This window comes from Homalodisca vitripennis, unplaced genomic scaffold (assembly GCF_021130785.1).
Source record: "Homalodisca vitripennis isolate AUS2020 unplaced genomic scaffold, UT_GWSS_2.1 ScUCBcl_686;HRSCAF=3237, whole genome shotgun sequence".
Lineage (NCBI taxonomy): Eukaryota > Metazoa > Arthropoda > Insecta > Hemiptera > Cicadellidae > Homalodisca > Homalodisca vitripennis.
The window spans coordinates 74,549-89,875 of record NW_025776851.1 but is presented as its reverse complement, the minus strand read 5'-3'; the positions used below and the strand labels follow the sequence as shown (position 1 = coordinate 89,875).

At 33.8% G+C, this 15,327-nt stretch overlaps 1 protein-coding gene across 1 annotated transcript in view; it reads left to right on the top strand.

Moving 5' to 3' along the window:
- Nucleotides 1-15,327, top strand: part of LOC124370957 (collagen alpha-1(I) chain-like) — a 91,204-nt gene that overhangs the window by 3,747 nt on the left and 72,130 nt on the right. Inside the window, 7 exon segments of the mRNA XM_046829263.1 lie at nt 1,066-1,164; nt 1,267-1,375; nt 3,336-3,523; nt 5,366-5,582; nt 12,258-12,346; nt 13,740-13,901; nt 15,020-15,181. Coding sequence (XP_046685219.1) covers nt 1,066-1,164; nt 1,267-1,375; nt 3,336-3,523; nt 5,366-5,582; nt 12,258-12,346; nt 13,740-13,901; nt 15,020-15,181 — 1,026 coding nt within the window.

Sequence of the window (15,327 nt, the reverse complement as noted above, 5' to 3'; positions counted from 1 at the left end):
TTAATGTCAGATTATATAAATATAATCTATATTAATATCTATAGAATATATATATATATATATGTGTGTGTGTGTGTGTGTGTGTGTGTGTGTGTGTGTGTGTGTGTGTGTGTGTGTGTGTGTGTGTGTGTGTGTGTTTTAATAAATGACTGTAAAAAAAAATATTATTTTTTAAAGGCACTATATTACGGTAAAAACCGTCTTCAGTTGCATAAATTATATGAAATGTAAAAGACCATAATACAAAATAAAAACTAAATAAACAGTGAATAAATAGTCATAAATACCGATGACATGAACTAAATTTCTTTCATGTGTTGATTTAAAATTTTGACGTATTTGGCCAAGTTACCTGATGAAGTTGAATGTTACATGTGGAATTTTTGCTCTTTAAAACCACTAGGTGTGCTTGTTCTAGTGTTCTAAGGTAAATTGGGTTTGATTTTTGATGCACTTGCCGAATAGGTTTGACAGAATACGTGTTGTCAAAAGTGTTATTGTGATTTAGACCATGAGTGACGACAGTTTTCTTTAAATCGGGGTGCTTATAATCGAATCGGTATCCTGTCATTCTTGTCCTCAAGGTATTTGTAATTGAGCCAATATAATCTAGACATTTGTTACATTGAATTTGGCAAATCACATTTTTAGATTCACAAGACAAGTTGGCAATGATAGGATACGCCTTGCTTGGATTGCTGCTAGTGAAGTTTGACGAATTTGGTAACATTTTACAAATCAAACAACTTGGTTTGTTACATGGATGTGATCCTTTTTGTTTTGTATTGGTATTTCATAGGTGTTTGTCATTAGTAATTTAGTTTTTATCAATAAATCTGTAAGTATAGGAGGTCTTTTAAAGATTGCTCTAGTAGTTATTTTGAAAATATCATTAATTGAACTAGAATTTTGTAAGATATTAAATGCTACTTTAAGTATAATATATCAAACTTTTATTATATCTTTGAAACTGTAAAATAAGCGTCTTCTTGTATTTAGAGAGTATTCTTCCAATCTTTACTACCACTTCTCTAAATGAGTAATATAACCAGGTTTCATTTACAGGGTCCCGTCGGGCCCAGAGGAGAAAGAGGAAGAGAAGGTCCTCCGGGTCCTCCAGGACTCAGGGGAATCGACGGCATCGCAGGAACTCCTGGAGCCCCGGTATGATTGAAAAGCACGAGCAATGAGTTTTGCATAATATTTTGTTAAGCTCCTAAAGGTATAATATTGTATTGAGGGCTAATGATCCGACTTGTATTTTAGGGTGCGATCGGTAAACCAGGATCACCAGGATTCCCTGGGTCTCCAGGAGCTAAAGGAGATCAAGGAGCACAGGGTCCGAAGGGCAGTCAGGGTCTGCAAGGTCCTAGAGGTCAGTTGTGCTACTAAGTAGATCACGCAGGATAAATTGAATAGAAAATTAATGCTTGATGATGAAATGTTGGTTTATTTGCAAATATCGCATTATTTAATAATTATTTGTTATGATTTTGATATTTTTATTTTATTCCTTAGTTTTTATTGCAGTACTTATAAACTCGTAGAATCTATTGCTAGAGTTTTTATCTCAATAATTTGTTAACGAGCCAAATTGTTCTAGGTCTCCCTAAACTTGTACATGTTTAGTCACATTAACAAGTGACGATACCCAGGTGTGTGATGTGAACAACAATATTTATTTAATCCGCACTTATTGCATCATAATTTCGGTCATTATACCTGACGCAGTAATAGCTTCATTATACATGCATATGTGTATTGTTAACCATTGCTTACGTTTTCGTAAACCGGGTGTAGCAAAAGTGTGTTTTCCAACAAAGAGAAAATCAGTTGTAAGGCAGGCGTCCATAAACCAATTAATCGAGCAAAAAGTTAGCTTAATTAAACTGTTGCTTCTGTTTCTTTTTCTCGTTCTACCTCGTCCAATTTTAATTATTTAAATTTCTATTACTTTACTTCGCCTTGAATGAATTATTCATGAGAAGTTTTTTAAGTCGTTGCGAAAGCAAAATAAGTTTTATTTCTTCTCATTTTTGTGTTATTCCGCCTCTGATCAGTGAACGAACTTCCGGAACCACTGAAAGTCATTCGAGTCGTATTTGGTTGTTGTTATGTTTCTTTATGACGAATATTGCTTATAAATTCCGCTTTTGTTGAATAGTTCTGCTAATTTAAAGCCACCAATAATATAAGTTTAAGTCGCGGAGCCGGTGCCGTGTGGTCTAATGCCTCAGGACTCCGTGACTGAGTTTGAGATAGCGCATCTTTTAGTTCTGTCCGTGACGTTTGCACTTTTTGCCAATACTGTACCGAGTATGGACAGAATAAAGCTAAAAAGGGTATCGCCCTCTCCTTCAAAACCATTTAACCAATGTAAAAAATTACCTTTTCATTCACCAGCTCCACTCCCCATTCCAACAATAGACTGCTTGAAATCATCAATCTTACGCTGGTTTGTGATACTCTCATTTATATTTCATTCAACTGTTTCGTAATACGAGTACCGATTTATATCTGTAGTCGATCAATGGATAATTTCGCAGCAACCAAAAGGGCTTTATGCTCGCCACACTCCTAAATTAATGATCTTTTTCTGATTGTTAATATTAGTATTGCACTATGTATATATTTCATAATTGTATCAGGTTTACCCATGACACTTTTACTTGCTGTTAACTCTTGTCTAATAATTTCTTAGTATTATATTAGATTCCTTCCTGAATTGGCATTACTATTTTTGCTTCAGAAAATTAGTGCATGCCTTTAGTAATAAGTCACTACTGTTTACAGACCTTAGTACATTGCAGAACTTTAGCAGTAAAGTTAGCACATTCACTGCAAGACGGTGTACAATAAGGATTGCAAGCACTCAAGAATAATGGCTGCGTCTTATATTCCGCTGCTAACATGTTACAAAGATACAGGGAAGCAAAGTTTTTACGATGCTTTATGTTCCATAGCCTCTAGATCTCATCAGAAACAAGCCATGGTTTCCTAAATTTCCTGGCAATATAAAGTCACGTGATTTCATGGTCCACATGGAATATCAACGTGGTTCTGTGATGTAAAGAGTTTATATTCATGTACAGAAACTCCCCAATTATCTATCTCCGGACCTTAATGATAAATTAAAAATATTGTGAACCCATCAAATAGTACACAGTACTATTCAGAAGAGGTGTCAGAACGAAGACAACCACAGACACCTCACAATTCATGTAACCTTCCTAAGTCGAGGATCGGGTTACGGTACGCGATTTTGACTGGTACTTTCCATCTCAGTGCGTTTCCTTGTACATTTTATTGACATGTAATTCTGCTGTTTGCGACAGGTGAGTCTGGACGTCCAGGAATATCCGGTGAGTCAGGTCTACCAGGGCAACCCGGCAAGGATGGATACCCAGGAGAGAAGGGAAATCCAGGGGCTAACGGCATTCCAGGCCCTCCGGGCTTTCCAGGAGCTCGAGGACCCCCTGGACTCTCTGGCAGTGTCGGCCCTCAAGGTCCTAAAGGACAACAGGTAAACGACCACTTCGAATTAATAAAAAGGATCACAGATATTGGAGTTATATTATATTATATCCGTACAACCTACGTATTTCAGAACTGTGGAAAATTACATCTGCGAATAAAGTAGAAAATCAAATAACAATATATTATATCCTTCTCATTAATGTCAAAACGGTTGCACGTATAATAATCTTCTAATATAATCTAATATAATAATCTTCAATTATTTTAATATACCTATATAGTGCAGAACAAACATATAAAGTAAATACATTGTAATGCAGTAAAAAAATTGAAACAATTTTCAGATTTTATGTCTCTTCCACAATTATATCTACATTTATCAAAGGATAAAAAGATTGCATACTTTTTCCATAGTTAAGGTTTCAACATTTTTTACATCACGCTATTTTCTAGAACTGGTATCTCTATTGGTTCAGTTCGTTCGTTAATTTGTGATTTTGCAAAATCTAAAGTCTAAAGCAAACGGCAAGTAACTTTATCAAATAAACAAGATCAATTACTCTGTTGAACTCATGTTTAGTGACAGCATTCGATTAAGTCAGATTGAGTTCTGTGTTGAAGTAACTTTTATTACACATTCATGTCTTTAATATATTTCTACAATATCATGAATATGCGTCATGTAGAGTTGTTGATATTTTAAATTCCCTAAATATTCTAATTATTACATTGCTATGAAATATCCAAACATTGCACTCTAAAAATATAGCGCACACAAAATTGAAAACCTAAATTACATCAACATCGATAAGTGGTCAAGTGTACATTTTAATTCAGTTTGGCACATTTTTGTGGAATATTGTTTGAATGAAGTTGTCTCCTTTTGTGAACGTAATTTAATTTGTTTCCAAATAACCTGCGTTGTATTCAGCCACGGAAACCACAATTTCGGTGGCTATCAATCATGTATTGGGGCACATACAATTGGATGCTTCACAGATGACATAAAGTGTACACCAAGGTATATCCATTGTTGGGCAAAATATGAATTTAGCCAAAATAAGCCATTAATATAAAAATTAATTACAATGGATTGATTCATAAGAATGGCAAAAAATAACAGTTTGAATAGTAAGGATTTAGTTTTAATAAATCGGGAAACAATGAAGTATATGGAATGGTATAAATAAGTAATCAGTACTTTTGAATAAGTACTGATTTCTTATTTATAATAAAAAATTTGGTTTATTAAGTTTTTCTCAATCCCTATATAATATTATTATAATGGGTAAATTCATTAAAACTACCCTCCTCCGGGATTTAGAATTATTTTATACAATTTAATATTCATCATTATTATATTAATTTTTTAGAACAGAGGCAATTCTAGCCTATCCTCCTTCAAGTATAAAGTTAAGCTTGTAAGTATCCCTAACCTGAATCCCTTGTGAGTATCCCAAACCTGAATCCCTTGTGAGTATCCCAAACATGAATCCCTTGTGAGTATCCCAAACCTGAATCCCTTGTGTGTATCCAAACCTGAATCGCTTGTGAGTATCCCAAACCTGAATCCCTTGTGAGTATCTCAAACCTGAATCCCTTGTGAGTATCCAAAACGTCAATCCACTGGAACTGTATTTTTGAATAATTTTGTTAGGTTCCTCTCATGAGGAGTTTTATTTTATTATGAGAAGAAGGTATAAAGAGATGATTAAATGCTTAATGATATTGATTTGTATTTAAAAATGTATAGCACTACTTCCATTATATTAATAATACAAATAAATGCCACAAGTGCCATACTTTCCTTTCGAACGCGATAAATGCCTTAAACAGTTGTTGCTCATTTGTTTACGAACGTTTGAACTACGAGATATCTTGTCCGTAGGGTACGCCAGGAGAGAGGGGCTACAAGGGAGAACATGGAATGAAAGGAGAAGGAGGAGCACCAGGACCTCGAGGCTTGCCGGGCCTGCAAGGAGCTGATGGCAAGAGAGGGAAGCGTGGCCAGGTAGGGCCCGCCGGACCGACTGGACCAGTGGGCGAGAGGGGGTCCACCGGGCCGAGGGGTCTCCCCGGGGCGGACGGTGCTGCTGGACCTAAAGGTAAGTAGTTTGTTAGTTGTCAATGGTATCGCGAGATAACGGATCGAGCAACGTCGAGCGTGGCTGCTGCTTGGATGAGTAACCGCTGAGCGATCCTGTCCTTGCAAGCAGCACGCCTGCCCGGCCATTGGTTGGTGGTTCGGAAGTCACCTTTAAGCCGTTGGTCCCCAGGTTAAGTGTTAGAGAGGGCTTCTTAGCCCTACCATCGCCAGGTGAAATAAGATATCTTTACTTTACTTTAATTTTGTTTTGCGAGAATACCTTTGTATTGTTTTCAAAATTAATAACAATTGTAATACGAGGTAGAAGTACGCCACACCACGTGTCGCCAAGTACGTTTTGCTGAGGTTCAGTGCAGCATTTCGAGCCTATAGGTAATTTAATTCTCGAGATACCCTTGGGTCAGATAAACAGACAGATATCTTACAGAGAAGAAAATTTTACATCCACTCGGCAGACAAAAAATATATTGTATCAGCCTACACAGTGGTTTACTTTAATAACGCTCAGCTACATTCCATGGAAATTCATTCTTGTCTATGTAGAAATTAAATTTAAGATTTAAATATCGAGATATCTCGCCTTATATTCACATTTTTGTTCGTTGAGTTACGTTTCATAGCAGTGCTTAAATAATGTTTAATAAAGTACAATTGTACTGTATTGGCAAATAATATCTTGCATATTGTATTACATATACAATAATTAGTATAGTATAAATAGAACAAATAGAAAGATTAAACACGATATCATTAGCGCACTTCGTTGACTTCAGTAAATGAAATATTTAAATATGAATATATCATTCACTACATACATTATGCTATTAAAGTTTGACTCCGTTGGAGCGAGAATTTAATCCTTCATTGAAAACAATATAATTGTAATATAATATAATGTGATAGTTACTCTATTACTGAAGTGTAATGCACTTTACGTCATTTCAAAGTATTTTATAAAATTATTGGAATTTAAAAAGAATGTTCATATCAAAATTTGACTTACATTGGACCCGAAGGAGCTGACAGTCGTAGATTTACCTTTTTATGACATTATTACTTATAACGTTGAAAATAACTCCTCAATTTTCGTAAATTATTAAACGGTATGAGTTCGTAAATTGTCTTTACAATGAAACAGTTTTACCTTTCACCCAACAAGCAGAAAGTAAAAAACTTGTTTTAGAAACAATGACGGATGCTAAAAGTAATACTCGAGAGGTGGTTGAAGATTGAATAGTTGACAAGAGTGTTTCGAGTGACAATCAATTTCAAGTGTGTATTCATATGTTCCAGTGTTTACAGGGCCCCTTGCCTATCTAAACTTTGAATTTCGTACATTATTTTGACATTTTTCTTACAACATTTCTCAACTGAATCATGCAACGAGATGTACTGACACACTTTGAAGCCTAAGAGTGTGAAGAGGTCAGTTCAGTAAATAGTGATAATTTACTTTCTTATTCATTTCTTTGTTCGGGGGTTTCTCCATTTTCGAATGAACAAATAATGGCAGATTTGATAATAACAATGCGATGCGGTTTATAAAGGTTTTAAAAATAAATTTTATATATGAATTTTATGTTTAAAGTTTGTTTTCGACGATGGAAGGATTGTGAAGGAAACAGGATTTTCCAGTCATTCGCTATCGTTCAGTGATACAAAAGATCAGTGACACAACGTTTCGAGATCTGCAATCTGGTCTCTTCTTCAGGTTGGTCAACCTGAAGAAGAGATCAGATTGCAGATCTCGAAACGTAGTGTTACTGATTTTATTGTATCACTGAATGATGGCAGATTTCCGGAAAAATTCTGTTTTATTCATGAATTTTATAATATTATAAATCCACTTAACCAAAATAACAGGGTTAATAGAAAGTCGAATATTGCTATCTTACAATAAACTCATACACATAAATCATAAACAAAACGAGCGTACGGGGGACAAAGTTTATTTTCATTATTGAATTGATTTTGTACGTGCATTTCTATAAAATGTTCATTATAATTTGCATTTCTGACACTTGTAGAAATGAATAAAAACAACCACCATACGGCGTCTAATTTTAATAAATGTAAGAGTATACAAATTTGCACTTAATATTAACAATATAAAAATGGTAACAGCAATGGTCAACGTATTATGATTGTATCCAAGACGTGTTTAAAGTTCTCAGCCATTTACAATTTTACACAGTGAGGTCTGGTCCTAAGACGCAACGAGAGCAAGATACATCGTTTGTAAAGATGCTCGTTAAGCTCGTTTGATAACATCTCACTCGAGTTGCAAGAAACTCGATTCTGAGATACTTACTAAGTCTTTGATCTTGATTAGAGGAATTATCTTGATTCGTTCCAGTATATAGGTTTTTAAAACTTTTATTATAAATCGGCTAATAGCACGTATATCACTTAATAGAACGTTTAATTTCACTTTTGATAACCTACTGAAAAAAGATGTAATCAGTTCCTAAAAAAATTAGAACAGAAATGTATATGATAATTTCCTCGATAATTATGTATAAAGTATATATATATATATATATATATATATATATATATATATATATATATATATACCAGAAACAGGCAGAAGAACGTTAGCGTCACTGCTGAAACTATCGGAAGCATTTTGCGAGTTTGCTTCTCCAGTATGTGATAATGTTACGATACAGACAAATGACTTGAGACCTCAAAACCTAAATAGTTGCCTGATAAACCCTGAGCGTAAAACATGAGAGCAGATAACAATTTATTGTTGCAGAGTGCTAAGACAGTTTCTCCAAATCTTTATATGCCTACAAAAAAAAATTGGCTCCACCCAATAAAAGAAAAGAGGGAAAATAGCTCTTTTTATCTATCATTAAGGGTTTTTAGTCAAGTGTTATTTTAAATTTGGTAGGAAGGGTTGATTTAATGCGAATATTGAGTTCAGTTTTCATGTCACTTTCGGCTTATATCGGTGACGATGAAGTCCTCCTAGCGTTGCGGTCGTGTCCGGTACAAAACATATTATTTAAATTTAATAGTGCACCTGATGAGACAATGAGAATACCTTATCATCTGGATTTATTTTGGTTTTGTGGTCTAAGGTGTCTCATGTCTAAACGATCCAAAGAGTTCGTTTTGAGCTTTCATCGTCGCAGACTTTATTGGATCTCTTAAGACGGACGTGGACTATAGATTCCAGGAGTCAAGTCTGTGACACCGTAGATTTCAGACGCTGTAAAAAAGGAAGTGAAATGAAGCTAAACTCGACATTAACAAATTTTATTCACCAATCCTTGAATAAACTTTAAAAAAAGTCAAGACTGTGTCAGATAATCGTGTTACCCAATTGGACCTGTAGCGTCTATTAAAATCTCTAAATTAAGCGTAATGACATGATGTTTTACATAGATACCCATGTTAATTTAAATGTCCTCACTAAAGAATGGGGATTCTATTTGAATTCTATAGTATAATAGTATTTAGATAAATTAATATTAATTAAAACTGCACAAACAAAACGATAGGATATTCAGTAAAACTTTACATCACTTAATTGTGGTCTCTTTGAAATGGCTGAGTCCTTAAATTTTAACACTGTTTCAGTGGGATTCAAAGGTTAAAACAACTATCTCATATTAAAAATTAAACAAAATTTTAACCATACCTTAAAGATAAAACCATATGTGGTTTCCTGTTCTCACTAGTTTTAAAATATATTTAGAAATGAGTCAACTTTTTATATTTTGTTGCCGATAAATGGACTTTGAATGAGAATTAACAGATCTAAAAAAATGTAATCGTACATGTCCTGGGTACAGCGATAAACTTATCTTCTGCGAAATATACAGGGTGTTAATTATAGAGGCCCGCATGGGCTTGATAATGTCTTAGGTGAAGCAATAAGACTTGGCACATAATTATTGCACCTTATAGGATGATGCCTATATTATTTAATTATTTATAGGAATCTTTATATTTTTATTAAGAGAATTGTGAATTAATATAATAATTGAATTGTAAGATTGTGATCCTTCCGGCAGTGCTGAATTTCTTGTCGATTCGGGTTCGAGGAATGCTAGAAGCTTCCTTTTGTATCTAGGTATTGAGCATAGGTTACAGGTCTGGGTTGGATAGGTACCATCCAATTCAGACATTGTGTTTACTCAATTTTGATTGGCCAATGTTAGGTTGATTAGATGGTGGGAGGGACTTCTATATCCTTCCGGTGGATTCAACCACGTTTTCAGGGGATTCGTTGCTGTGTGCTCAGAGAGAGAAAGTTCGTGTAAAGTGATAGCCTACTCTTGCCGTATTGATTTTTCGGTAGGAAGGTTGAGTATTAAGATTAAAATTCTTTTCAAAATTAAAAGTTTGTTTCTTCAATTGATTAATCTATTATAGTTATTTTTGTTAGTTGGTGAAGTCTTCAGCAGATGTGTGAGGTACTGTGAAAGTTAGAACTTTAACATTTAAATAGAAAATTACTTGATGATATTTTCCTGTTCAATTTGGTTAAATCAGGAATAGCCTACTGAAAAAGAAAATTTATTTTATGTTCTGAGATTATATATATATTTTAACAAGGTCCTAAGTTTAACATTCAAAGCCAAGCGGATAATTCTGGACAATTCAATAATTTGTAAATTGGAAATTTACAGAAAATAAGTAGTTTGAAAATGATACAATTTTGAGTTTAACTGGTCGGACATTGTCTTTGTTCATATATTAAATATTAATATTACCTTAATTTGTTTTATTTTTATTTTGAGAATAAGTCTTATTTTATTATTTGTTTCATTTTATATTTGAAGAAGTTTATTTTATTTTGAAGTTTAATGAAGATTTTTATTTTGAGTTTGTGTTGAAAACATTAGCACTGAGAACTTGAAGGACACAATTATTGAATGATTGATTGATTGTTAATTTTAAGACTGGACTTGTGAACTTTTGATGGGTTAAAAATAAGAAATAATTGAGAATCAATTCAAAGTAAAAAAGATTGCTTGGCGTTGCTGTATTATTGATTTTAAATTTTATTAAAATTACTATTATTTTATACTGAGTTTAATTATTGAATTCAATTGGAACTTGTGCATTCTTAAAATAAAGGGTTATTAGTTCAGAACACAATTGATCGCTCTTATACTAAAACAAAAATAGTTGTAATTGGTTTATAGAAGATAACCTTACCATAGACACGTTACACACCTATACATTTACTTTTTGATGTAACTACTATTTTTTGTCATGTTAGGGGGATGGCCCGTAAGGAGTCAGAAGGAAATCTTAAACGACAGCATAATTCGAAATCCGACCTCAAAAGTTTCACTCTTCTTTAAAGTAGTGTGTAATAAAAATTACGCTGGTTTAAACTTTGAAACATTTACAATATAGGTTCTGTACAATATGGTTTAATATTCTTATCTTGGCTCAAGTTAAGAAAGTTTATTTACTGAATAACAGCCTTAAGAAATAGTTTTTAAGGTAGTTACTGACTCTTGGAAGGATGGTCTACACGGAATTCGACAAAATATTTAACATAAGCATAGATAAAGGTGTACTACATTTTATAGGGATTGTTTAACAGAGATGAATGATAAAGGGGAAAGCCTGGTATCAGTTATTACGCTAGAGTTCTTATTTTTAGGTTGGCCTTTGGACTTTACACTTAGCCAGTACACTCATTTGAGTTTTTCTGCTGTAGTAGTGCAGTCCAACTTTTCCTTCAGTGCATTATTCAAAGAGTGTGATATTGCTTGCAAATTTCAAGCAATGTCGCTTGTGGAACGTAAACGAATAAAATTTCTTACGATGGTGTTGAGCCCAGACAAGAATATTAAACCATCTACAACAGGACCAACGTTGTAAATGTATAAAACTCTAAACCAGTGTAATTTTTTAAAGAGTGAACCTTTTGAAGTCGGATTTGCGGCATTGTACTCTACTAATAACCATTGCAACCTTTGCGTGGTCGTAATGGATTTATATTTACGTACCTGTACTCAATATGTCTCCCGGACTTAGTAAAGCTTAAATGAATATCTACCTGAATCTGTATCTACCTGCGTTAGTTATGTGACTCTATATATATATATATATTTATATTGCTCATACATATTTAAAAATAGTCTCAATTATAAAACTAAAATTTTAGCAATGATACGAAATTGTTAAAGTTTTATAAACGACGTTGTAAAACGTTAATACGAAAAAGTTATCATTAAACAGAGCATCATAATACCGCATTAGACACTTCATTTCATAGGGTTTTCTGGGAACCTCCATTATACTTGAGGGGGTTCCATACACTAGGAACCCTTGGATAGTCCTCATTTATGACTTCCTAGATCCGCTACTGGTGGACGTACACTGGTAGGAAAAAAAATGTCGCAGGCAAATACATTCCAGAAGTAAATTGATCATAAACGGTGAAGAAATTGGCTATATTATCCTCTAAATTTATACTTCCATTCACAAATTGACGACCGTCATATTTAATTCATAAATCATTAGACTGATAATAATACAATTAAAATAATAAATATAGAAAATATACATTTGATGTTGAGTGGAAAAGAGGGCTAATACCGCCTAACTTTGTCTAAGAAATATAAAGACATAATTTCATATGTGTTGTATCAAAAACAGTCAATAATTTATATATGACCTGTGTCTGTTTATGTAGGCCAAACAGGAGACAGAGGACCGGAAGGACCCCAGGGGACGAAAGGAGCCACAGGAGATTCAGGCAGGCCTGGTCCTCCAGGACTTCAGGTAAACCTAGTGCATTGATTTATTACAGAAAAATATAGAGAAGCTATTTAACAAAATTACAATGTAATATTCTAAAATCTACCTAGAACTTTGTTTAATTAGAGTCATTTTAGTTTTATAAATGAAGGACTTTTTACAAACGGATGTTCAGAGAGCATATTCTGAAGGTTGAGTGATTATATAGTGTGTTACCAGTGAAATAATTAAATAAATTTGATAATTTTTCCCAAACACTCTTCATGATTAAAAAAATTAAAACTTTGTGTAATATATTGTTTGTAAAGAAAGTCATCAACTGTAGCCTTTTCTTAAATTCCATCAGCGTGTTTTCGGTATGAGACACTAGCAGATAATTAATGATCCACTTAGCGATTACTACTTAATAAATACATATAAGCTATAAAATAAATTTAATACATGTAACAGAATAGATATACAGAACGTCTATTTTAAGTGGGCCGCCATTGTAATTTTGGAAATTTTAAATGTGACAAAAACTTAAAAATGGAGGATCTGTCCTTATCTTAGAGGCATTTAAAAATATGTAAGGCAAAAATATTTTAACACCAACTCTATTTTTCAATGGGGGTGGTAAAAGTTGTAGTAACATTTTTTGTTATGGAACACTCTGTATGTTATAATTATTTTTAGTATAAAAGTAATTTTAAGACTTTTTAATTATTGTTAATTTTTATATTTCCTTTAATAACTAAGATATGAGAGCTCAAAGTATTGAGATTTCTTCTACAGTTTAACACTGAGAAAATTCTTGTTGAATAGGCGTCCATTTGAACAGTATATAAATATAACGTATTAATTCCAGTTTTAATCAAAAAACTTTCAAATCCAAGTAAAATGCCACTGTCTAATCTTCGTTTTTACATCATGTTATTTCTTGTTCTGAGAGAAAGTCTTGCAAATTTAGAACGTGCTATATTTATCTAGAGTTCTATATTTTTTAGGTTTCCAGGACGATGGCACATGTCCTTCCTCACCACGCAAAACCTTCAAAAAAGTCTCCATTGCACAATTCCTTTTGCAGGAATGAAAAATGTTCTTCAACTGCTAATAGATTGCAAAAAAACTACTATCAAACATCGTTACCATCAATATCTCTGAGTTCTCTAACCTCTTTTCTCCCCTCCTCTGATCACCTCTACTACCGTGACCATTCTCTCCTCTCATCATTATTCTGACCTTTCTGACGACACCGCATCGGAAAATATGAGAGTATTTTAAAACGTTTCCCTTATTTTCTTGCCAGCATCACACAAGTATTAAATGAATATCCAAAACTTAATTCATGCATGTGTGAATTTGTAGTTATAACTGTGTTTAATAATTTGTAAATGTTATTATTTCATTTATTATTCTAAATTTAAACCGATTATAGGGTCTGAGAGGTCCAGTAGGACGTACAGGAGCACCGGGAAAATCTGGAAATCCAGGCGAGCGAGGAATCCAGGGGGCAGATGGAAAACCCGGCGATCAAGGGATCCAGGGACTCCAGGGACTTCCAGGACCCCTTGGACCACCAGGGGAAAAGGGCATGCCGGTAAACCACATATATAGTTGATCTAAGGTTTTAGTTATTCTAGCGCCGGGAAAGTAAGGAAATCCAGGAAAACCCGGCGATCAGGGAATTTAGAAACTCCAGGGGCTTCCAGGACCCCTTGGACCATCAGCAGCTAGCAGTGCTCATTAATATTTCACGTTATATGGAGTCTGATAATTGGTAGTATATACAAGTTTTATTCATTTACGTAGGTATTCACCAACACTACCTTGAGCTTAATGATTACATGCTTTATAAAGATACAAAAGATATTTTCAGTAAAATAACTCACAATTATAAGTATCGTATATGACAAGCTTTTAATATTATAATTGATACCACAGATTGTAAATTGTGTGTTTAATGTAAACAGTGTTCAGTAGGACGTGAGATTAGTTACTACAGACAAGAGGACTAGTCCTCTGTCCTTTGTTGTTCTTGCAGTGTATTAATTATGTTCAGCTGTCTTGCAGCATCATAAATTACGTGTCCATGTCAAGCTCTTGTTGGCAGTTGAGGTATTGTAGTAGCATCACAAAAACCACAAAACTATACCGATTTTTAATATCTGGAGTAAAACAGATGCTATCTTGTAATTTACTTATAATCTTTACAATAACTGGAATGCTTAGGATGAGGGTCTTAAAACGCTTTTAACACAGATTTCCTTAAAATTTTGAATACATAGGTGTTTTTCGTAGATTATACTATTAATATGCTATCCCAGTAGTTCTAAATCTACTCCTGGACTCGTTTAATAAAATAATTACCACCAAAAATAAAAAAATAAAGAAATCAAAATCATAAAAAATCATTAAAGTACTTTCATTGAAATGGAAGTAGATTATATTTCATTTAATCTGGTGTCAGTATAAAAATAGCTATCTGTTGGCCATTATCTTGAAACTTAAATCTTCAAATATATAATTTCTCTATCAAAAGCTATTTTGCTTTTGATCGATTAGTATAAATCTTGGAATAAAAAGGATGTTATATTCGTCGGCTTTTTCCACCTAACGTTATTTAACTACTTGGACCGACATTAGTACTCAGAAGTTCTTTTAGCAATATCACACGGCTAAAGCAAGAACAGACTACAAGTGTGCATTTATTTTAAGGGAGAACCAGGGAAGGATGGTGATCAAGGACCACAAGGATCAGTGGGACCGCGAGGAGACCCTGGCAAAGACGGACCACCAGGCATACAAGGACCTCCAGGACCACCAGGACTGGACGGGGAACGAGGAGCTGTCGGATCGCCTGGACCAACTGGGTTTCAGGTTATAATAATAACAAACGAGTCAAAATTGATTTTATCTGAGGATAAACGAACCAAGTTTTTTTGAGAACGATAATTAATTATTTTATGATTCACTTTAACAATTGTGGTGTTAAGTTAATAATTTAATAACAAGTCATTTTCTAA